The following is a 26,755-nucleotide window of genomic DNA, read 5'->3' on the forward strand; positions in this document are numbered from 1 at the left end:
GTCAGATCATTTAATCACAGTGGCAAAACAGCAGACTAAAACTAAGCACTAGAACTATCTCAACACACATTAAGAGCCACATTGTTGAGGGTGTTAACCTCTACATGCCTTATATTTCTCAGTGTAAAATAGGTATGATAAAGCCTTTCTTTCATAGCTTTGTAAGGCAACTTTTAGAAATTAAACACGCACACACACACACACACACACACATTCATGGAACACTACTTACCATTCATTAAGTAACTGCTTTTATAACTTCTTTAAATATAAACACACATGATTTAGGAAATTTCTAAAACAAGTTTCAATGGGTATAGTTTAATACAGTGTAAAAATGTGCTTTGGAAACAAATTTAAAGATGAGGTGACACTGGAGTGACTTTGACCCTGAAAGACCCAGGAATCTACCTTGTAAAATTCCATTTTCTATTCAGCTGGAAAGAAAAAGCAGGGAGGTCTTCTCCAGTAACCACGATGACTGTTTTTTAAAACAAGGATTGGAGACTAGGCATTCAGAGAAACTTCTGTGTGAGAAAACAGCTAGCCTCATTAAGACATTCTGGAAAATGTAAAAAGTTCTCTCTCCTCTGATCTGTAGGATTTATGTTGTCAGGGAACAAGCATTAAACAGATGGGAAGATGTATTTATGGTTTCCCCCTTTGAAATCTACAAAACGAAGAGGATAAAACCAATTAAATGATGGGTTTGATGCTTTTTAGCTTTTAGTGAAGTTCAAGGGCATTGATGAGGCTGGGAAAGTTGCTTCCCTCAACAGGGTGAGGGGGGAGGAGTCAGCATTTTGGATCTGAGTAAGAATGAGTGGTGGATTTATATTAGGTAGAGGGGCATGAAGGGAGGGGAAGGAGTATGGGGAAAGGAATGATAGTAGAGCAAAACAGACATTATTACCTCGTGTATATGTATGACTGCATGACTGATGTGATCATGCAATATGTATAATCAGAAAAATGAGAGATTACGCTCTTTATGTATGATTTATCAAAAGGTATAAATGCATTCTACTGTCATACACAACTAATTAGAATAAATATTTTTTTAAAAAAAAAGAGTAATGGAAAAAGGATGTGACTGAACAAACTTTCTATCAAATAAAAATTTTAAAACTAAGTATTATTTGAAGTCTCAATGAAAGATTGTAGTGCTCACCTCATAACAGTGTACAGATCCAATGAAAACTTTCCCAATATCCAGCAGTTCAAAGTTGAAGTGAATTTTAGGGCCCATTCCTTCCCCTTTGATTCGGAGGGGCAGACGGATCTCTCGGCCTATAAAAATAATTTAGACTTGTTACCCCAAATGGTGCTTTATTGCCCCAAATTACCCACAACTTCTCACCTGGGTAAAAAATCACGTGTCCTGACTCCCTGCACTACACTGAGGGAACTGAAATCTAACCAATGCAGAAGGTTTATCTTTAGGAAACAGGAGTACTGCTGGCTTCTTACCTTTAGGGAACAGCCTATATTGCAATTTAGACTGACATTTTAGAAGGAAAAAGGCAATTAAAAAAATTTAACCTCCAGGTACAGCAAGATAAATATCACATTTTCACTCACGGGCAGAAGCCGAAGAATTGGATCTCATAGAAGTAGAGAGTAGAATAGTGATTATCAGAAGCTGGCAAGGTAGAGGAAGAGGCTGGGAAGGACTGGTTAACAGTACAAAGTACAACTTGGCAGGAAGATTAAATCGTAGTGTTCTGTAGCACAGCAGGGTGACGAGAGTTGGCAATAATTTATGGTATATTTAAAAATAGCTAGAAGAGAGGTTTTTAAATGTTCCCAACACAGAAAAGAGTGATAAATGTTTGAGACGATGGATATACTAAGTACCCTGATTTGATCACACCTTGCATACATATACCAAAATGCCACACTGTCACCCATACCTATGAACAATTATTATGTCAATTAAAAATAAGATAAAAAAAATTAACCCAGTTCTTAACATGATTCTGAAGTTTCTTATAAAGGATTGTACTTTGTTTAAATCAGAGAAGGGTGGCCACATACTGATGCTGCTCATAAAATGACAGCCCCATGAGGCTCCAAGGGACATTGCTCACGTTGGTCTTCCTTAGATACAGGAAGCAGAATTTGGGACTCGAGTCTGAGGGTCCCACCTGGATGCTTACTTTGCAAAGTTTCTTCCACATACAGGTAATGAAATGCACTTAACAACAGCTATAACACATCTACAATGGACCCAGGGTCAACACAGAGCATAAAACTGAGTGGTTTTGTGTTTTAGTCTTTTTTATTCATGGAAAAACTTCATTAGATAATACATGATCATTATTTGTACAAATTATATGGAAATTTGTACAAATTTTGTGGAAATTTTCTCATAATTCCATCCCCCAAAGATAACTATTACTAACATCTTGGTGCCTATACTTCTATGCTTAATTATATAAAAATACTATAATATAAATGAGAGCATATGCTATATATTATTTGGTAACCTGCTTTTTAATTTTTTTGATATTTATAAATATATTGGGGCTTAATATTTATCAAGTTTAAAAAATAAATGTATAATTAGGATAGAGAGTATGATATTTTGAGATACAATTTAAATAATAAAAAGATTATTATAATAACCTGCTTTTTTCACTTAAAATATATATTTGGAACATCTTAATATGCTATTATCTAAACATCTCACTCCAATCAGAATGGCAATTATTAAGAAAACAGGTAGCAATAAATATTGGCAAGGATGTGGGGGAAAAAGGTACCTTCATACATTGCTGGTGGGACTGAAAATTGGTGCAACCATTATGAAAGCAGTATGGAGATTCCTCAGAAAACTCGGAATGGAACCACCATTTGACCCAGCCATCCCACTCCTTGGTTTATACCCAAAGGATTTAAAATCAGCATACTACAGTGATGAAGTCACAGCAATGTTTATAGCAGCTCATCTATGGAACCAACCTAGGTGTCCTTCAACAGATGAATGGATAAAGAAAATGTGATATATATATATATATATATATATATATATATATATATATATATAATACACACACATATATACACAATAGAATATCATTTAGCTTTAAATAAGAATGAAATTATGGCATTTGCTGGTAAATGGATAGAGTTGGAGACTATCATGCTAAAGTAAAATAAGCCAAATCCAAAAAAACCAAAGGCCGAATGCTTTCTCTGCAATGTGAATGCTAATTTGCAATGGGGGAGGGGGAGTGCTAGAGAACAGTTACTTTATATTAGGTAGAGGGGAGTGAAAGGAGAGGAAGGTGTAGGGGGTAGGAAGGACAGTGAAGTGAAACAGACATTATTACCTCATGTACATATATGACTGCATGACTGATGTGATCCTACAATATGTACAATCAGAAAAATTAGAAATTACACTCCATTTATGATTTTTCAAAATGTATAAATGCATTCTACTGTCATGTATAACTAATTAGAACAAATTTAAAATTTTTAAAATATCAGGTTTTTTAACTATTAAAAAAAAGACATTTTACCCTTCTTAATAGTTACACGGTTAACTACAGGAATGTAAACATTTCTAAACCTTGTGTTGATGTGTAAGTCATTTTCAACAGTGTAATTACTGTCCCTGAACATCTATCTGTGGATAACCTTCCCATATTTTCTTCAATTACTTTGAAAATACCCTATCATTTCACCGTTTCTGCTGAGAAGTCAGCTCGTAGTCTTATTCATCCGGGATAATGTGGTCATATCTTCTGATTCACTTTTGCCTTTGGTTTTCAGCAGTTTTGCTACGTTTTCAGGCATGTTGGGCTCATCCTTCTTGGGGTTTGTAGCATTTCCTGACTATGTGACTGAATGCCTACCATCAGTTTTGGAAACTTTCCAGTCCTTACCCCACACACATGCCCTTTTGGCCACATTCCATTAGACTTTTGTTCCCTTTTATGTATTTTGCCTCTACATGCTTTAGTATTTTCTGATATTTTCTTTTGATTTTTCTGATTTCCAGTTTATAAAGAAAACTGTCTCTGGCTATACCTAACAGGCTGTCAGAGTCATCTACTAAGTTCTTAATTTGTTGTTATAATTTTTAGTTCTAGGCTTTCCATTAGATTTTTTGAAATAGTTTTCAGGTATCTGCTTACTTCTGTCTGATAAAAAATTAAAAACCTGTGTGTGATAATTACATTACCTGATTCATTGTAGGTTTGTTTTTATTGTTTATCTTAGTTTTCTATCCCATCATCTTACCTCCATATGCTTGGCTATTTATTGGCTGAATACTGATTAGGGTCTATAAAAAATTATAGAAATAATTTGAAGCCCTGAGAAGATATCTCCCTCCAGCTTCTGACTGGTAACTAGGAAAAATTTACAATCCCAGAAAATCCAATCTAACTGTTCTCAACTAAGATTTTGCTGGAGAATTCATCCATGCAGCAAATCATTTGAGTGACTTTTAATTCTCCAAAGAAGGGTATGTAGCAAGTATGATCCTTGATATAAAATAGAGGACCTAATTCCTTATAAACAGTAGATATCTTTGAACATTAGGGATTTATTATTTTTTAGAACCTCAATGGAGAACTGTCTTAATCAAGTCAACAGGTTAAACATGATTCAGAACCAAGCTTCAGTCTTGGTAAGGGCTAGTCCATCTCCAGCTCCTGCTGCACTGGGTCCTACTTGAAGGTCTGGGTGTGGGGATTACCAGGATCCTTCCTCCTTGGACATCCCATGGATGTCTATGCTTTCTCCCTTAACCCAACTTTTCTGTGTCTCTAAAGTTTCTACCAAAAAGGCAGTGTCTTTAAGAAGAAAGTAGCCCTCAAAGTCTGATGGTCTTGATTTCCTTCTGGATCTTGGCCCCATGATTCTTAATTGTCTTCTTTTGCCTTTAAAACAGATTTTAAAATATACTTGGCCTTGATTTTCTAATTGTTCTTAGAGACTGTTGATCCAAACAACCCAGCAACCATTATTGGAAGTAGGATTTCCAGAACTTGACATTTTGATAGTTACAGCCATATTGTACTACAAACCCACAAACATCAGAGGTTCCTATCTCCACATCCTCCCCAGCAGTGGGGATAACACTTGAGAGTCTGATGGTTTTCCTTAAATTTCTACCATTTAAGTTTTAAGTTATTTAGGGAAAAGGAGTCTATAACATTCAAAATACTTTTGATGCTCTGTTAGGTGTAATTTTCAGGATTAAGGTAAATATATTTAGAACCACCATGTGGTATTTCTAGTTTATTATCAACAGGATAATGCTGGGTGGAGCTTTATCCCCTACTATCTTCTGTTGCTACTTAGCTGGTTCATCTCTAAAACTTTCTACTCATGACATCTAAGACAGGAATACTGTCCTTTTGCCTCTCTCGTCCCGTGGCAACATAGTGGTCATTAAGTGAGTATTGCTTTGATTATAAGAAATAAGAGCAATCCTAGCAATATTTGGGACAGTTGATTTAGTCACAGGTTTCCCTGGAAGAGATTCCTGGTGTTAGTGACAATACTCTAGAATAGGAACAAAGCTTCCAGAAGGCCCAAACACTGTCACCCTACTCCACCAAGCTAGAGTTCTAATCTATTGGCAATAATGTGTACTCCTTGGTTGAGATCCAGCTTTCAGAATGGCAAAGAAAATTGCAAATATATCATGGAATCAACTGCAGGACTATTTATAACTGTCAGGCCCAAAACTTTCTCCATCTGTTACCTTGACTGCCTTCCTTTAAATAAATGGAGATGTGTTATAATAAAGCAGTGGGCCAATGTTTCTTTGGGAATTATTAATTACTTCAAAGGAGCTTGTCTTATTTGTGGCTGCCTTCTTCCTTCAACCAGCACAGAACAGGCATGCAAGTAATAACCAGTCTTGCATTCTAAGAGTTTATCTAAATTTTAGGGTCACATTATCAATGTTACTTTTCCACAAGATATTTTAAGTAGACATTTTTTTTGTCTTGGAAAAAGGCAGCAAAAGGGATAAACATGAAGGAGCTGGTGGTTTCAAGGACAGATTCCTTATTAAAGGAGCAAAATATTAAAGTATTTTTTTTAAAGAAGCAATTTCTCATCTATGATTACAGTGTCCTGGTTTCACATATAAGAAGAAGAGCAATGTGCTACAGAACCCCTTTAATAAACCTGAAATCACTGCATGCAGTGCACACTAATAAATGCCAGAAAATGCAAACCAGGGGCTTTTGAAAATTTGCCATCTGCTAAGATCTGTTTCTGTTCCACCCCCAACTCCTTGCCAAATTCTCATATTCAAACCCTAATCTCCAAAGTGATGGTATTAAGAAGGGGGGCTGTTGGAAAGTGATTAATAATGAGGGTGGAGCCTTCATGAACAGGATTAGGGCTTTATGAAGGAGACCTGAAAGAGCTTGTTCATCCTTTCCACTAGGACTCAGCAAAAAGGTGCTGTGTTAGTTAGTTTTCTGTTACTGTAACGAATCTGAACTGAAGCAACTTTTAAGGAGAAGAGGGTTTATCTGGCTGGTGGTTTCAGTCCAAGGCTGCTTGGCCCTGTTGCTTTGGACCTGTGGCACCAAAGTACATCATGGTGGAGCACATGGCAGAGAAGGCCTGTTACCTCATGGTGTGTGGGAAGCAGAAAGAGAAGAGGAGCAGGAGGAGGAGGAGGAAGAGAAGGAACAGGAGGAGGAGCCCTCCCCCCCCCGCAACAATATCTTCTTTAAGAGCAAGCCTGCAGAGACCTAACTTCCTCTCACTACACCCTGCCTCCTAAAGATTCTACCACCTCTCAATGGTATCACAGGTAACCAAGCCTTTAAACACATAGGCCTTTGGGAGACATTTAAAATCCAAATCATAGCAGGCGGTATGAGGAATGGACCTTCACCAGGTGCTAAATCTGCTGGTTCCTTATCTTGGACTTTCCAGCCCCGTGGACAGTGAGAAACAAATGTCTGATGTTCATAAAGTACCTGGTATATGGCATTTTGTTACAGCAGCCTGAACAGATATCTTAGCTATTCCATATTTTACTTATTCATGAGCAGTGAGATAAGACAAATAGGGGTGAGACATAACAACAGGAAGAATAAACTACCATTATTTACACAGGTTAGCATGGTCTACTTGGAAAATCCAACAGAATCTGTAAACACATTTTAAAAATTAATAAGACAGAGTAAGGTTGAGGGTTAACCAAATCAATATACAAAAGTCAACTGCATTTCTACACTCAGCAACAGTCAGAAAAATTTAATTTTCAAGATACTATTTATAATAGCAACAAAAATACAAGGTACCTAGGAATAAATCAACAAAATACACCTAACACCTTTAAGGAGAAAATTGTAAAACTTTATAAAAAGACATTCACAAAGGCCTAAATAAATGGAAAACCAGATTTACAGCATTCTTTTTTTTTTTTTTTTTCCAGTACTGGGGCCTGAACCCAGGGCCTTGTGCTCGCAAGGCAAGCACTCTACCAACTGAGCTATATCCCCAGCCCAGATTTACAGCATTCTTGAAAAGGAAGACTCAATATCATAATAAGGCTGATTTTTCCCCAAATGATCTATATCTATAAATGCACTATTCTGTTAAAGAAAACCCCAGGGGATTCTAAAATTTAAATGTAAAATTAAAGGTCCAATAATAAAGACATTTCTAAAGAAGAAAACATTGGGGACTTGCTCTTCATACACCAAAATCTAATATAAAGCTACTGTAATTAAGGTAACAGTCTGGGGGAAGAAAGTGCAAAATGGCAAAGTGAAGAGAAGAGAAAACTGAGAATAGATACACTTGTATGTGAATCTGACTTATGACAGAGCAGGTGCTGAGTATCATGAGGAGAGGTGATATATGTATTCAAGGAGGTGAAACGGCTGGATATCTCCAATAGGACCTATAGAAGACTGAATCATGGTACCCAATGACACCCTAATACCCGAGTCTGCAAATACCACCTTATATGGCAAGAGGTGTGATTAAGGTAAACATTTTGGATGGGGAAATCATCCTGGATTATCTGTGTCTTAAAAATTGTCTTGAAACCAGGTGTAGTAACTCTCCAATGTTATCATTTTTTTCAAAAGTTGTTTCAGCTAGTCTAGGTTCTCTGCATTTTCACACGAAGTTTTGTATCAGTGTGTCAATTTTTCTATTTTAAAAAGCACTAAATCTATAGATAAACTGGGGAGAGAAATAACATTTTAGCATTATTGAATTTACCAACCTATGGCCAAGGTACAGTTTTCCGTTTGTTTAGATCTTTAAATACTCTCACCAATGTTTCTCAGTTTGTGATCTTGCACACATTTTGTCAAATTTATCTCTAAGCACTTCATACTTCTTAATGCTATTGAAAATTATACGATTTTTTAAAATTCCAATTTCCCATTGTTCATTGTTAGTAAGAGAAATAGATTCACTCTATATGAATCTCATATCCTGCAACTTTGCTTTTCTAAAATCCTCATTTAAAATGAATATTCTCTAGCACCACTTCCACAGATTTTAATTCAACAAAACATAGATGAAACCCAAGAACCTACATTTTTAATGAACAGTCAGTGTAATTGTGGGGCAGATTCTCTAAGGACTTTACTTTGAAAAACATTAAAATTGTTAACTACATTAACTTCTGACTACATGGCAGAGTTAGCCCACTCAATCCATTCTTCCACTCCAAATACAAAAAGAAAAAAATGCTGATCAAAACATGATATACATTTCTAATACTTATCCAAGCTCAAAATAAAGAAAGGAAAATACCAGGTATCAGAAATCAAAAGGGAACTTAGTAATCAACTAGCCAGGTGACCCAAAGAATGTCCACACTTGTAAGGTAGATATAAACCTAATGGTCTAGTGCCTTAGGCTAGAGAGGACATGTGTCGTTCCTACCTGGGAATGGAGAATTGAACTGAGATCTCAGCATACATTCAGGACCCTGAAAAGGCTACCTCTTTCCCAAAAGGAAACTATAAAAATTCTATTATTGGCCCAGGGAAGCAACAATAAAGCTTGACTTCTAGCTAGCACTCTGAATAGGGAAAAGAGGCTCCTAGGGAAATCAAATTCCTATGCACAGGTTTGCAACTCAAATTGACACTATGTGATAGGTGTAAGAATCAGGTGAGAAAATAAAAATCATAGAACCCATGGCAGATGACATTAAAAAAAAAACACCCTCTGAGGGGGTGTTTTCATAATCCATCCCCATGCTAAAAACAGTTCATAATATGAATATCTTAAACCATCTGAAGAAACAATCCAGCATGAGGAAAATCAGTCATTACCACAAACATGTGAGTTAGCACCCCAGGAATTTGAGATAATAGAAAACTTCTGTGGAAACTCTAACAAAGTGCTCTCAAAATCTTTGTGGAGATGAATAAAGAGTTAGAAAACATAATGAAGGAAGAAAATATGAAAATACTCAAACTGCATGTAATTTCTAAAAATGAAAAGCCAAGTCAATGAAATTAAAAGCTGAATAGATGAATACATCAAAGAGTAGAGATAGCTGAAGAGCTCATTAGTCAACTAGAAGAAAGTTCTTTGGAAAATACCCAGAATGCATCACAGAGAGACAAAGAGACTGGAAAGGTAAAGAAGAGGTTAAGAGAAGCAATAACTCCAGAATGAGAAAATTGAGATAATGAGAGGAAAACAACATTAAAGAAATAATTGCTTTGATGGCAAATTCTTGATCTGAATTCATGCTTCTAAAGAAGCATGTCAAGTACCAAGTAGGATAAATAAAGGCAAATTCATCCCAATGATATTCTTAATATCAATCTGAAAGAACAGATAATACAAAGAAATTACAGTTAGATTGCAGTAAACTTCTCGTGTCAATAATATAGTTCATTGTCCACACTGTGAGAAAGCAAGCCACCACAGGAGATGCCCAGGTAGGGTTCTGGCAAACAGCTCCAGGACAGGCCCCTGTGAACAGCCAGCATTGATTGCTGGATACATAGTAAGTCAGCTATAGCTCCCTTCAGGTGGCTTCAGCTGACACCACGGGCAACAATGAGGAACAACACTTGCTGAGACCTGACCAAATTGCAGAGCTTTGATCCAAATCAATGACTGCTGATTGGTTTAAACCACTACATTTAGGGTGGTTTATTGTGCAGCAATAGATAAATGGAACAAGGTGACAAACAAATCAGGGTTTTTAATTTCACTCACATATCAAGGACATTGGGATATAGGGATTAGGACAGGATGATGCTGCTGATTTGCTAAAGATGAAGAGAAGATGAATACAATTGTATTTACTACAGCTTTTTAATAATCTTTAATACAGGACGGGCTAGTCCTTCACATTATTCTTGTTTTATGAACTTTTTAGGCAATCCTAATTCATCGATTTACCTCATAAAATATTTATAGATCAACTTGACTAATTAACAAGAATGAACATTGATATCATCACTGAGAATGCATTACATTTATAGGGAGAATTGACCTATTTATGACATTCATCTTCCTGACCAAAAACATAGTCTTCTTAAATCTGGCTTATGTATACATAGATATTAATCATTCTCTATATTTGAAATATTTGGCAACTGAAAATACAGTTTAAAGAGTAAATAATTAAGAAACAATTTGTTACTCATAGGACCAAGAAACTTCATCTTATTTTGAGTTTTGAGAAAGTGTTATTTACTTAACTGTTCTGAAAACCCCCATTTTTTTTTTTTTTTAATGAATGGGGTGATTTAGTTTTCTCTTCCCTAAATCTGGCTCAATCTTTATTCTTTATTTCAAGTAAAATAAAAATCAAAAGTCCTGAATTGTCTTGAAAATTCAGATGTCTCCCTCTTATAATGTACAGAATGGAAGTGGATCATGAGGTTTCATCTCGCTTGGGTCTTTAAAGCTGGTGGGTGTTTCTGGACTCATTCCCGCCAGGCAGCATCTTCTGCTTTTGAGTCTGCAACACCAGGGACCCTGCTACCTAGCAAAACATTTCACGGTTTAAATCAGACAGCGTTGCTTCCTGTTACATTTCCATTAGGCTGATCCTCACCCAGCAAGCGTGGTCTCCCTTTGCGTTTCAGAAAAGAGGTGATCGTTGTGTTTAAGAGTTTCCATTTTCCACTGGAAAGTCAGGATAGATGAAAGATCCGTTTCAAGGCTCAGATCAAACCATGAGCAAGTCTTTATAAATATCTAACGAACAGATTTAACAACTTCTGAGAAAAATCTGATGATTTAAAATGTAGAAAATTATCCAGTTTCAGATGAACTGACAAAATTTTAATGATGTTCTATTTGCCGTGGTCAGAGCCAAGCAGGCTCCTTCCCAGCTCTGAGCTCCTTGGTGACTCTGACCACACGCAGCATCAGGCCCAGAGTTCAGTCTGGCTTCAAGGGCAGCCCTCCACCAGCTGGATCCTTCTCTGTTTCTCCAGCAGCCACACCCCTAAGTACTTATGATTCTTTGCCATTTTATGTTCAAAGCGTTTCTCTTTTGTTTCATATAGTGTTGCCCTACTTGATAAGCCCAGTCTTTGGGGGGTTTGTTTGCTTCTTTTCCACTTGACTGTCAGTCAATACTCAAGGGTCACTTTCTCTGGGAGCCTTCCTTGACACCCAAGACAGCCTTGAACGCTCTTCTATTATTCATTCAATTGCCGTGTAGAGTTGCAATGTCACTGTTGATTTGGGTGAGTTTCCCCCACTCATTTCTATGCCTTCTGAAGGCAGGAATTGTCATTTTATACATCTCTGTATTCATAGTGCCTAGATATATATTCTCAAAAGAAAGGAGCTGCAGTTGGAGATGTGGGTTAAGTCTCATGCATCCCAAGAGGTCCCCTGACTCCAGACCAGGGCCTTCCCTGCTATTCCCGGGTCTAAACAGATGTTCACAAACTGGAACGTTGCCCAGCAGTGAAAATGCAGCACAACCAGAGCAAAAGCAGCAACAGGGAGGAGATGTGTAGAATGATCCCATTTCAAAACAGGCGATGCAAAACTGGATTGTTTAGAGGTGCCTACGTATGGATAAAAACCACAAATGAGATCAAGGAAATGATGGTCCTAAGGACAGAATGGTGATTACCCTAGGGTGTATGTGTGTGTGTGTGTGTGTGTGTGTGTGTGTGTGTGTGTAGAGGGCAGCTGGGAAGGGACACAGGGGCTTCCAGAAGGCTGAAACTGTTCCACTTTGATCTGTATGGCAATTACTTGGCGTGTGCCTACTCTGATTTGTTATGATGTATATGTATTAGTTTCCTATTGCTGCTACTACAAGTTGCCATAAACACAGTGGCTTATCATACAAATTTATTATCCTAAAGTTCTGGAAGTCAGAAGTCCAAAGTGGGTCTCGCTAGGCTAAAATCAAGGTATTGTCAGGGCTGTCTTTCTAGATGCTTTGAGGGAAAAAATTCATTTTCTTGTTTTTTCCAGTTACTACAGGCTAAATTCCTCGCCGCTTCCTTCTTCAAAGTCAGAAACAGCTCGTTGAGATTTTCTGACATAACATCACAAGGGCACTGTGATGGCTACTTAAGGACTCTCAAATATCCATTACATGGAGTATCCATTATATGATTATATGGAGTGACCCACATGAACCAGGATAATCCCCTACCTTAAGGGCAGCTCATTAGTAACCTTAGTTCATCTGCTGCTATAATTCTTCTATGCCATGTAAAGTAACATATCCATAGTTACGCATTCACAGGTTCTGAGCATTAGGACATGGGTGTTTTTAGGAGGCTCTCAATATATATTAAGAAAATTTCTGAAACTTTTTTAAATTTAATGACGCAAGGTTAAAAACTAAATTTTGGTATAGAAATACAAAATTTTTACCCAATGTGTAAAAAGAATCACACTTTTTATTGAGCATTGTGAAATAACCTCCAAGTCATACTTAAAAAGCAATGTTACAATAATGTAAAGTATGCTATCATTTATGTAAAACACTGCAGGGAGAAGCAAGCCTCTGAATTTGCTTCTGAATGCCATATATAAAAAAGCACAAGGCAAAATGAAACAAAAGAAGGGAAGGAGGGTCTTTATTTGCCTAAGAAGTATTTCTTAGTGACTTAAGACCAGGTTTTGCCAACTCACTGAAGATAACAGTAAGGAATCGTCACCAGCTCTTGAAAAGATACATAGAATTGCATGGAATTTACAGGAAAGATAATATGGAATTACTAGGCGAACAAAGCACTTTCTTGGCAATTGTATCTTTTAATAAACCACCAATGAAATAAAGAAAAATGTCATGCAGATGGAAAATTATACTATTCAGTTTACCCAGGATGTGAATTATGTGGCAGAATTCAGAATTGCAAAGGACACAATAGATGAACAGCACCAGTTGTGCAGTGTTTGGAAACCTCCTGGAGAGCAGCCAACCCCCTGGAGTACAGCCCAGCTTGATGCCCCTGGGGAGCTGCAGATGGGAGGGAGGTCCTACCACCTGTGGCATGGGGGCCACTGGCACACTTCCAACTCGTGTCTAAACACTGCTGTGCCAACATTTCCTCCAGATCCTTCAGGAAGTCTAGTTGAGGGGATGCTGGTCTGAAGTGTGGGTACGGACTTATGTCAATCCAGAAACTTCTAGTCTACTTTGCATTCACCCTGGAACTGTCTTGAGAATCTACATTAATGCTCAAGGAATAGGCAAAACTCAAACTAGGATTCTTTTATTCATTTTTTCCAATTATTTGCTCATTCATTTAATCGATTATCGCATAACTTCATGTTCTTGGTGGTAGCAATATAAGATATACTATACAATTCTAATATATAAATTTCAAAACCAGGAAAAAACTATACTATTTTGCTTAAAGATTTGTACATTGGTGGTAAAACATTATATAAAAGCAAGAAAATGACTCTTTGTAAAACCAAAGGGGTTAGTAATATCCAGGAAGGTGAGGGAAACACCATCAGGAAGGGACATATTCTGGGAGGGGGACGGTAGCACAGCCTCAGGTCAGGCAGCTTCCTTTCGCATGTTCTTAGACTGCTGCCCCTTTCTAGGCAGAAGAAAGTTACTGCGTAGATATCATCAAAAACATGCAGGACATGGTACTGGCATAAAAAGAGATACCTAGACCCATGGTACAGAATAGAAGACACAGAGATAAACCCACACAGATACAGTCATCAGATCCTTGACAAAGATACCAAAAACATCACTGGAGAAAAGACAGCCTTTTAAACAAAAGGGGCTGGGAAAACTGGTTATCCCTATGTAGAAGAATGAGACTAGATCCTTATCTCTCATGCTGCAAAAAGTCAACTCAAAATGTATCAAAGACAAAGAAATTAGACCAGAAACTATGCAAGTTCTAGGGAAAAAAAAATGTAGGGTCAATCCTCCAATATGTAGGCATACGCAACAACTTTGTCAATAGGACCCTTAAAGCTCAGGGAAAATGCCAAGAGTTAAAAAATGGATAGTATCAAATTAAAAAATCTTATGCACAGCCGAAGAAACAAGAGTGTGAAGAGAGAGCCTATAGAAGGGGAAAAATCTTTGCCAGCTACTTTTTGGACAGAAGATTAATATTCAGAATATATTAAGAATACAAAAAACACCAAGAAAACAAGTAACCCAGTTAATAAATGGGAAAATGAACTAAGTAGACATTTCTCAATGGAAGAAATACGAATGGCCAACAAATACATGAAAAAATGTTCAACATTATTAGCAATTAGGGAAATGCAAATCAAGACTATACTGAGATTTCATTTCACTCCAGATCGAATGGCAGTCATCAAGAATACAAACAATAATAAATGCCAGAGAGAATGTGGGAAAAAGGAACAATTTTTCACTCTTAGTGGGACTGTAAATTAGTACAACTGCTATGAAAATCAGAATGGAGGTTCCTTAAAAGACTAGGAATGGATGACCCAGCTATATCACCCCTGGGTTTCTATACTAAAGAATTAAAGTCATCATACTACAGTGATATGTGCATACCCACGTTTATAGCAGCACAATTCACAATAACCAAACTATGGAACCAGCCTAGGTACCCATCAATAAATGAATAGATAAAGAAAATGTGGCAAATATATACAAAGGAGTTTTATTCAGACATAAAAAGAATTAAATTATGTCATTTGCAGGAAAATGAATGGAACTTGAGACTATTATGTTAAGTGAAATAAGTCAAACTCAGGTCAAGGGTGGTATGTTTTCTCTGATATATTGAATACAGAAAAAAGTAAAAGGAAGGTGGCGGATAGGAATCTTATGAAAATCAAAGGGAGATCAATGGAGGAAAGGAATCTGGGGGAAGAAGAGGAGAGAGAAGGGGGAAATACTGGAGAATTACACTGGTCAAATTATATTGTTATATTGTGTGCATGTATGGATATATAATAAATCCCATCACTATGTACAACTATAACGCACCAATCAAAATCTGGGAAAACATGCAGGATATGACAGAATAGTGGAATTTTGGCAATTGAAGGAACTTCAATGATTGTGCAGTCTTACTACTCAACCTCTAGGTTTAAAACAACCACACACACATACTTTACTGGGAAACCTAGATGTAAGTATTATTGTACTACTTGTGAAATCAACCCCATTTTCTCACTCTTGTATATGAATTGACAACTATAGACCCAAAGGCATTGGGAGGAACCCCATAAATGAATGAAGAACAAACATAACTGACATTACAGGTAGTCCACAGAACATACAACATTCTTTTTTATGATAGATTAGAGTTCAAGTTGTTATCCCCAGATCAATGAGGACACATTGCATCCATAAAAGAACAGTTAGTTATATAAAAGGAGCAAGAACAAAGGGTCTATAAAGTTAACAATATGACTGCAGAAATAAAAGATGACTAGGAAGTATGTCAGAAAAATGAGAGCTCAGTTTCTTGCAAAGCAATTGGCAAATACTGAAGTTTAGCACTTGACCCTGCTTCATCTGACTGTGGAGTAAAGAAAAAGAAAACCAGAAATATTCTAAGTTTTTGAGTAACATGAACTTGTAACTTTGCAAAAAATTCAAGATACAGCTGACCATACATAGAAAATGGTAAGAAATCATGAATAGAACTCCAAAAATTATGGGATAGCATGAAAAGACCAAATTTAAGAAATATCAAGATAGAGGAAGGCTTGGAGATATGAACCAAAGGAATGAACAATCTATTCAATGAAATAAGATCAGAAAATTTCTTGAACTTGAAGAATGAAATGGAAAATAAAATACAAGAGGCTTACAAGACACAAAATGTACAAAATTACAACAGATCCACACCAAGGCACATTATAATGAAAATGCCCAGAAAACAAAATAAAGGTAGAATTGTAAAGGCAGCAAGAGAGAAGTATCAGATTACATATAGGGGGAAACCAATTCGGATATCAGCAGATTTCTCAACCCAGACCCTAAAAGCTAGAAGGGCCTGGAATAACCTATACCAAGCTCTAAAAGAAAATGGATGCCAACCAAGAATCTTATATCCAGCAAAACTAAGCTTCAGATTTGATGATGAAATAAAAATATTTCATAATAAACAAGATTAAAAGAATTTACAAATAGAAATCCTGCACTATAGAACATTCTCAGCAAAATATTCTATGAGGAGGAAATTGGAAAATAACAATGCAAGTCAGCAAAGGGAGGAACTACACTAAAGGAAAAGTTAATCAAAGGAGAAACCAAGTCAAGTTAAAAAGCAAAAATAAGCCAAAATGACTAGGAATACAAATTATATCTCAATAATAACCCTGAATATTAATGGCCTAACCTTATTAATCAAAAGACACAGACTGGCAGACTGGATTTTTTAAAAAGACCCAAAAATACGCTGTCACTCACCTCCCAGGAAAAGACACTCACAGACTGAAGGTGAAAGGTTGGGGAAAAACATGTCACTCACATGGACTGCATAAACAAGCAGGGGTTTCCATCCTCATATCAGACTAAGTGAACTTTGAACCAAAGTTAGTCAGAAGGGATAAAGAAGGACATTTTATACTGCTTAAGGGAATTAATACATCAGCAAGACATAATAATCGTAAATATACATGCCCCAAACAAAGGAGCATCTATGTACATCAAGCAAACCCTTCTCAATTTCAAGTATCAAATAGACCACAACGCAATAATAGTAGGTGACTTTAACAGACCTGTCTCATCATTGGATAGATCTCCCAGACAAAAACTAAACAAAGAAACTACAGAACTAAATTATATAAGCAATGATTTAGATTTTCCAAACATATATAGATTATTTCATCCATCATCGAGCAAGTATACTTTCTTCTCAGCAGCACATGAATCCTTCACTAAAATAGACCCTATCTTAGGCCACAAAGAAACTCCCAACAAATACAAAAAATAGAAATACTACCCTACATTCTATCAGATCATAATGGAATGAAACTAGAAATCAATGAAAAAATAAAATTAGAAGCTACTCCAACAACTGAAGACTAAATAATACACTATTGAATGATGCATGGATAGTAAGTAGAAGACTTCAGGGAGGAGATAAAAAAAAATCTTAGAAGTAAATGAGAACAATGATACAACATATCAAAATCTCTGGGACACTATGAAAGCAGTACTAAGAAGAAAATTCACTGCATTTCACTCATTCACTAAAAGAATAAAAAGCCAACAAATAAATGAGCTAACATTACTTCTCAAAGTCCTAGAAAAAGAAGAACAGATCAACACCAAAAGCAGTAGAAGACAGGAAATAATTAAAATCAGAGCTGAAATCAATGAAATTAAACAAAAGAAACTGAAAAAATTGACAAAACAAAAGTTGGTTCTTCAAAAACATAAATAAAATTGATAAACCCTTGGCCACACTAACAAAGAGAAGGAGAAAGAAAACTCAAATTACTAAAATTCATGATGAAAAAGGAAGTATCAAGATGGACACTATTTTAATACAAAAGATAATTAGAAACTATTTTGAAAATCTGTACTCCAACAAAATAGAAAATCTCAAAGACATTGACAAATTTCTAGAGACATATGATCTATCCAAACTGAATCAGGAGGACATACATAATTTAAACAGATCAATTTCAAGAAATGAAATGAATAGAAGATGCCATCAAAAGCCTACCAACAAAGAAAAGCCCCAGACCAAACAGAGTTCTACGAGACCTTCAAAGAAGAACTAATACCAATATTCCTCAATGTATTCTATGAAATTGAAAAGGAGGGAACCCTTCCAAACTCATTCTATGAAGCTAGTATCACCCTGATACCAAAACCAGACAAAGATGCATCAAAGAAAGAAAACTTCAGACCGATATCCCTAATGAACATAGATACAAAAATTCCTAACAAAATTCTGGCAAACTGCATACAAAAACATATTAAAAAGATAGTGCACCATGAACAGTGGGATTCATCCCTGGGATGCAAGGTTGGTTCAACATCCAGATATCGATAACTGTAATTCATTTACATCCTATCAATGACATAAAGTTGAGTATCATATGATCATTTCAATAGATGCAGAAAAAGCATTTGATAAAATATAGCACCCCTACATTCTCAAAACACTAGAAAAACTAGGTATAGCAGGAACATATGTCAACCTTGTAAAGGCTGTCTATGCTAAGCCCACAGCCAATATCATTATGCATGGAGGAAAACTAAAAACATTCCCTATAAAATATGGAACAAGATAGGGATGCCCTCTTTCACCACTTCTATTCAACATTGTCCTTGAAATTCTAGCCAGAGCAATTAGACAGATGAAAGAAATTAAAGGGATACAACTAGGAAAAGAAGAACTCAAACTATAACTATTTGCCAACATGATTCTATATTTAGAGGATGCAAAAAAATTCCACCTGAAAACTTCTAGAACTAATAAATGAATTTAGCAAAATAGCAGGATATAAAGTCAAGACCCATAAATGTAATGCATTTCTATACATAAGTGATGAATCCTCTGAAAGATAAATTAGGAAAAATACCCATTTGCAATAGCCTCAAAAAAAATACTTGGGAATCAATCTAACAAAAGAGGTAAAAGTCCTTCACAATGAAAACTACAGAACACTAAAGAAAGAAATTAAAGAAAACTTTAGAAGATGGAAAGATCTCCCATGTTCTTGGATAGGCAGAATTAATATTGTCAAAATGGCCATACTACCTAAAGCATTATACAGATTCAATGCAATTCCAATTAAAATTCCAATGACATTTGTCACAGAACTAGAAAAAGCAATCATAAAATTACTTTTGGAAAAATAAGAGATCCAGAATAGCCAAGGGATTACTTAGCAAGAAGAGTGAAGCAGGGAGCATCACAATACCAGACTTCAAACTATCCTATAGAGCTATAGTAACAAAAAAAGGCATGGTATTGGCACCAAAACAGGTACACCAAAGGTACAGAATAGAAGACACAGAGACAAACCCATATAAGAACAGTTATCTCATACTAGACAAAGGTGCCAAAAACATACAATGGAAAAAAAGAGCTTCTTCAACAAGTAGGGCTGGGAAAACTGGAAATCCATATGCAGCAAAATGAAATTAAACCCCTATCTCTCACCCTGCACAAAACTCAACTCTAAATGGATCAAGGACCTAGGAATTAGACCAGAGACCCTGCTCCAAATAGAAGAAAAAGTAGGTCCAAATCTTCATCATGTTGTCTTAGGAGCAGGCTGCCTGAACGAGACTCCTAAGCACAAGAAATTAAGAATCAATAAATGGGATGGATTCAAACTAAAAAGCTTTTTCTCAGCAAAGGAAACAATTAATAATGTGAAAGGAGAGCCTACAGAGTGGGAAAAAAATCTTTACCACATGTACTTCGGATAGAGTACTAATCTCCAAGATTTATAAAGAACTCCAAAACTTAACCAAAAAACCAAATAACTCAATCAATAAATGGGCTAAGTAACTGAGCAGACACTTCACAGAAGAAAAAATACAATCGATCAAAACGTGAAAAAAATGTTCAACATCACTAGTAATCAGAAAAATGCAAATCAAAATTAAGATTTCATTTCACTCCAGTCAGAATAGCAATTATCACGAATACAGGCAACAATATGTGTCAGCAAGGATGTGGGGAAAAAGGCACACTCAGACACTGCTAGTGGGAATGCAAATTGGTGTAACCCTCTGGAAGGCGGTATGGAGATTCCTTAGAAAACTTGGAATGGAACCACCATTTGACCCAGCCATCCCACTCCTCAGTTATACCCAAAGGACTTAAAATCACTTTGTATAGTGACACAGTCACTTGACTATTTATAGCAGCTCAATTCACAATAGCTCAACTATGGAACCAACTTGGATATCCTTCAATAGATCAATGGATACATAGATACAGAAACTATGGTATATATACACAATGGAATATTACTCAGCCTTAAAGAAGAATAAAATTATGGAATTTGCAGGTAAATGGATGGAGCTGGAGAATATCATGCTAAGCAAGATAAGCTAATCCCCAAAAACCAAAGTCTGAATGTTTTCTCTGATAAGTAGATGCTGATACATAATGGTGGTGGTGGGGTAAGGGAAGATTGGAGGAACTCTGGATTGGATGGAGGGGAGTGAAAGGGGGAGAGAGGGCAGGGGTGTGGCAAAGACAATGGAATGAGATGGACTTCATTATCCTGTGTACATGTACGATTGCAGGAATGGTGTGAATCTACATCCTGTACAACCAGGGCTCCATTTGTGTACAATGAATCAAAATGCATTCTGCTGTCATGTATAACTAAATAGAACAAATTAAAAAAATAAAAAATTATAAAAATTTTAAAAAAGGTTTGCAAATGCCACTGATTCCCATGGCAATGTCTATTCCCTGATACTTATTTTTGTTATTCAGACTAGTCCAGTATGTCCATTTAAAGTCTCTCTCTTGTGGGAAAAAGGAATAATCATGTAGTTTAAATGTCCTACTTTTATTGAAGAAATAGTCAAGCTTTTTATTTTATTTCACATTTCCACAGTGCAACCCAGAAATGCCAGCATGAACTCACATAGGTATAAGGCAAACAAGGTGAAAACGCACAATAGTCTGGTCGAGAAGCATCAAGGTGTTCCTTTATAGCCTGGTGCTGTTGCTATGTGGACATTTATGTAAACAGAAAATAATCCGAGTGTGAGACCAACTACCACCATTTGTAGGTGAAGAAAAATCCAATTTCCTGCTATATTACCACTCTTTAGCAGTCATTTCATCATGCATACAAAAATCTTACTTATAAAAATAAAATATACTGGTTTAGGGTAAAAAAAATGCAAGATGCCCCGAAACTGTTATGGCATCACGTTTTCTTGAACCTGCTCAAGACAGGCAGGGAAAGCCTCAACTGCAAAGAGAAAAAAAACTCAAGTTGAAGAATAACATGGGTTTGTGGTCATTTGTATAAAAGGGGAAATTGCCGGTGTGAATAAGCAAAGGGCAGCAATATACCAAAGGCACGACTGAGGCCGGGGGAAGAAACTCCACCACCGGACGACCCCATCCAAGGTCTGCTGGGGCTGGGGACGCTGCAGTGCCTGCCGTCCCCGCGCTTCCTGACTAGGAAACATCGGCACTTCTCCAGGCGCCCTTTTAAAGCAGCTCTGAGTCATATTTAATGTCACTTCTCGGTAGTGTTTGGTGGTTAAGATCTTCTTATGTGACGACGGATCTTTCAGGTCTAACCCTGGATGGTAAGTTTTTCTGAAGAATAAAAGGATCTCAACTTGTAATTCTATCCCCCACCCTTATTGGACAAAGGGGAATGAAGGGAAGGGAGAAGGGATGGGAAGAGGAAAGACAGTGGAATGAATAAGACACAACTTTCCTATGTTTATATATGAATATGCAACCAGTGGAACTCCATCCTAATTAGAATAAGTGATACTCCATGTATTTATAATACGTCAAAATACACTCTATTGTCATATATATCTAAAAGAACAAATAAAAAATAAATAATAACAGGAAAAAAAAATAGAAGGGAGACCAGATTAGAGGAAGGGGATTTGGGGAGGGAAGGGGGGAGAGAAAAGGGATGGTACCAGGGAACTAAATTAACCAAACTATATTATTATATTGAATGCATGTATGAATATATAACAAGGAATCCCACTATTATATATAATTACAATGCATCAATAAAAAATAAAAACGAAAAAATAAATGGAAGAAAAACTATTTAAAGAAATAAAATAGAATTCCCAGAGCTGAAGTGACATGTGAGTCATCAGACTCCAATGGCTCATAGAAAGCTGAGGAGGATGAACGAGAAAAACCCACTCCTGGTCAGGGCTCCATCACCTCTCAGGCCCCAAGTACAAAAAGAAAACTAAAAACATCCAAAGAGAAATTACAGGGCACCTAACAAAAATGAGAATTGGATGATATCCATGCCTCTGAATATTTATAATAAAGACAGCACAATGTCTTCAGTGTTCCAAGGAGAAATTGCTTTGGACTTAGGATTCTGTAGTCAGCTGAACTCTCAGGCAAGTATGAGGACCAAAGTGGACACTCTCAGGAAATTAAGGATCAGTTCCTACTGCCACACACCTTCCCCAAGGAAGTGAGTGGACCAGAGTGAGAATCAAAAGATATGATGGAACACACATATAAATAACTTGTTAAAATTCCCAGATAACCACTACTTGGGAGATGTTGAATCTGAATTAGAATAAGAAGCTGGTAGGCTCTGAGAATAATGTCTCCAAAGAGAAGAGAATGAATTCTAAATTAGATAGGAGTAAAAAATAAATACATAAGGAATTAGAAGCCACAGGGGAAGAACCCAAAAGCTGTACAAAACAGCCACGTGAATTATGAAGCAAACTACCATGAGGCATAATTATGAGCAACTGAAGGATTGCAGAGAAAGAGCATCTGTTGGATACAGACCTCAGGCATATTCTTTGCGTAACGAAGGGTCAGAACTTTGGACTAACAGGATAAAAGGTAAACAGATGACTTGGCTCATCAGCGACTAAGATTTATGTAGAGCAAACAGAAAAATGTAAGTACAGTATATAGAAGATAGCGCTATGGGTATTGATAATGATATTGTAAAGTGGAACAACTCACAGAAGCTGCTGGGAAAAGGGTAGTGGAATAGTGGTGGGCAGGATAGCCAATGTCCTTACACATCAAGAGATTCTACAAAGTTGAGGGAACTCAAGATTTGGGTGTACGTATGTTATTTAAGGCTGCAAATAAAATATATGAAGGAAAATATAATAAAAATAATTGGGTTGCCAGGGCTATGGTGGGGGATCGGGCTGCCTGCAAAGGGGCCTGAAGGAACTTTATGGGATGATGGAGATTTTATGTATCTTGAGTTTAAAAAAAAAAAAGAGGTTACATGACTGTTTGGGTTTGTCAAAATCCACAGAACTGTACTCCAAGAAAGGGTGAATTTCACTGCATGTAGTTTATAACAATAACCCAGGAGAGACAGGAAAAGAGATAAATATACTAAATACTCATCTTTCATACTAGAGGTTAAAATGAAATAAGTGAGGTTAACAAATCGACAAATAGCATAAGAGTGAATAGAAACTGGCATCCCAATAAATAGCTAAAGTGTTTCTTCTTAGAAGCGGTACTAGAGAAATAGCCCACTATCTAGCTTAACAATTTTACTCTCTACATGTTTTACTTATTTATTGGTATTGGCACTTTTTAAAATTCTGAAACATTTTTGAAAGAAGAAACATCTTTGAAATACTTCCAGAGAAGTACAAAGAACTTTCCTACATCCTTTGCCCAATAATTTCCATCACAGCAAAGGATCCAAGCCAGGATCGCATGTGCACCCAGTTGCTACCCTGGAAGCTTCCTCGGTCTAGAACAGTTCTTCTGTCCTTTCTTGACTTTCACGTGGTTGGTATTTGTGAAGATTATAGGCTGGCCATTTCATTTCGTTCTTCAGTTTGGTTAGCATGAGGTTTCCTTTTGATTAAACCCAATTAGGTAGTTTGGTCCTAACATCATTGGATTCTAGTGGGCTAATCCAAGAGATGGATGGGTTCTGTTACTGCTGGTGTTAGCTAAGCCAGCATCTACCAGGTGTCTTCATTGTGAAGTGAGTTTTCTCTACTCTGTCATTGGTAAGTATTTTGAGGGAAGATATTCTGAGCTCACACCCCACTCTCACCCCCTATGTGAAGATCCACTGATGTGTTTGAATGAATTGGTCATTCACTGTGATGATTGCCAAACGGTACATTGTAATTAAGTGGATCCCCAGGTTTCTATTCATTCAGGAGGCTATATTTATTTTGATTCTCAACTTGTTCCAGTGTTGGCAGTGGAGACCCTTTGCTGGTTTCTGTGTCATTTTGACATGTCCCCAACATTCTTTGAGCCCTTCCTTACTTTCTGGCACAAGAGGATGTTCCAGGCTCACCTTGTTCTTTCCCTGTCTCAGTCCCGGAATCAGCCTGCTCCTTTTAGTGGAGAGTGGTACTTTGAAACCAAGCAACTTTTAGGACCAGTCAGTGGGCACTGCTAGGACACATCTGTATGTATGAACATATGCACATAGATGTGCTTACGTACGAACTTACTCTGTATCTAGCTAAGTTCACCAACAGCCTGACAAATCCGCTTCCATCCCAAGAGCAAAGGATTTATCTTAGTCTTCTTTTTCATATTAGTATCTCCCTCCTCTCTAGCACCCATCATCCTCCATATATTCACTCTTTCGCTTAATTCTTCTGCATTTATCCAATTTACTGACGCTATCAGACTGTGTATTCTCCTTGTGGCCTTTGGCCTCTGCCAGACTGCCAACCCCTTGAAAAGAAGAAAATTATAACAAGGAACTAAAAAATGAACAAAAAATTGTGAGACTTTGTCACAGGTAATAATCTTACTGCTCTAAACACCAAGGGGAAACCTAAATCCATGGGTTCTCTAGTCCCCTCTCCCACCACCATGGTTGTAAGGCACTTCAAAGTCTGATCTTTTCTAGGAGGAAGTGAGCAGGGCACATCTTGAATCTAATACCCCTCCACAGATACTGTGCAGTGCTCATGGCCTGAACACACACACACACACACACACACACACACACACACAGCTGCCCCACTTCATGCTCGGGGCACCTGGTAACCTTAATTTTCCACATAGAGGAAGTCTGTACCTGAAATATCACAATAAATGGTCTGTTGATAGAACTTGGCCTCTAGAGGGTTAAAGCACACAGCGATTTCAGTTGATGAGTTTGGCCAGACATCACCTTCCTGAAAAACATGAAAGAATCGTTAAAAAAAAAAAAAAAAGCATAATACAACAAAAAGTAAGCTAATATGCTAATATTGTTATGTTAGAATTCCATGAATTTTTTTTTTTTTTTTTTTTTGTGGTGCTGGGGATTGAACCCAGGGCCTTGTGCATGCTAGGCAAGCACTCTACAAACTGAGCTATATCGCCAGCCCCCTCCATGAAAACTTTTTATAAAACTTGTACTTGAGCACATGTTTTGAGTTACATGCAGATAGTGAAATGACAACTAATGCCAGGCAAACGGACATGTCCCTCTCCTCCCAGTTACCCTTTGTGTGTCACGAGAGCACCTCAGGCCTGCTCCTCCCACATTTCCAGCATGCAGCAGTCTTTACAGTCTCCACTCTGTACGTTAGGTCTCCACAAGTTACTCACCTTGTAACAGCAAGTTTATACCCCTTGACCAATAGCTCATTTCCCCCAGCACCTGTCCCCTGGGAACCAACATTTTACTCACTTTTTCTATGAGTTCTGCCTTTAAATTCCACACATAAGTGGGATCATGCAGTTTAGTATTTGTTTTCTAAGTGTCTGTTTTATTTCACTAAATGTCCTCCAGGCTCATCCAAGTTGTTGCAAATGCCAAGATCCCCTTTTTAAGGCTGAGTAATATTCCATCACATGCATGTATCACAGTCTCTTTATCTGATTATCTGTTCACAGGCACTAGGCTGCTTCCATAGCTTAGCTATTTGAATAGTCTGCAATGAACATGGGAGTACACAAGTCTCTTCAAGGTCCTGATTTCACTTCCTTTAGGGATACCCTCATGAGAAGAATTGCTGGAATAGATGGCAGTTCTATTTTTAATTTTTTGAGGAGATTCTATGCTGTTTTCCTTAATGGCAATATCAATTTACATTCCACCAACAGCACACAAGGGTTCAATTCCAGGAAATGTGTAGAAATTACTTTTGCAACAAATAGAAGAAAGCACTACTTTACCTAGCACATAGCAAATTTATACCGTTTGTTAACTTATGAAGCGGTACAAGTGAGGAACAAGCCTCGAGGATAATTTCAGTGAGTCTATGAATACATAATGAGCTACTAAAGGAAATGAGGATGGATAGGGCATTTTCAAAATATGTATATTCAGTGAACATTTTTGGTATCTGCCTCACATGTGCTCAGCCCCAGGGTATCAAAGAAAAACAAACACAGCATGATGATAAATATGAACAAAATAGTTCATAATATATATGACAAGTGCTGGGCCCATAAAAATAAAGGGGCCACAGAGAAGAAGTACCTGACTCCCTTGGTGGAGCATCACCTCCCTCTTTGGAGGTGACAGCAAAAGGAAAGAAGCACTCTTATTCTGCAAGAACAGAACAATGGCCCAAGGCAGAACAATGGCCAGATCACACCCTGCTTCTGACCCAGTATGATAAGCTCACTTTAGCTCGAAACATGCAAGAGTCATAATAAGGAAGCCAAGTTTCCATAATGTAATGCAACAGGCTGCATATCCGAAT

The 26,755-nt window shown here is 37.1% G+C and overlaps 1 protein-coding gene across 2 annotated transcripts in view; it reads right to left on the reverse strand.

The window, feature by feature from the left end:
- The window catches only part of Hydin (HYDIN axonemal central pair apparatus protein), a 361,889-nt gene that overhangs the window by 259,788 nt on the left and 75,346 nt on the right, over window positions 1-26,755 (reverse strand). For both annotated transcript variants that reach the window (XM_047529238.1, XM_047529237.1), the window contains exons 9-10: window positions 25,135-25,234; window positions 1,172-1,290 (exon numbers count right to left, since the gene is read on the reverse strand). In XM_047529238.1, coding sequence (XP_047385194.1) covers window positions 1,172-1,290; window positions 25,135-25,234 — 219 coding nt within the window. The remainder of the gene's footprint in view (window positions 1-1,171; window positions 1,291-25,134; window positions 25,235-26,755) is intronic.

This window comes from Sciurus carolinensis, chromosome 16 (assembly GCF_902686445.1).
Source record: "Sciurus carolinensis chromosome 16, mSciCar1.2, whole genome shotgun sequence".
In the NCBI taxonomy this organism is placed as follows: domain Eukaryota; kingdom Metazoa; phylum Chordata; class Mammalia; order Rodentia; family Sciuridae; genus Sciurus; species Sciurus carolinensis.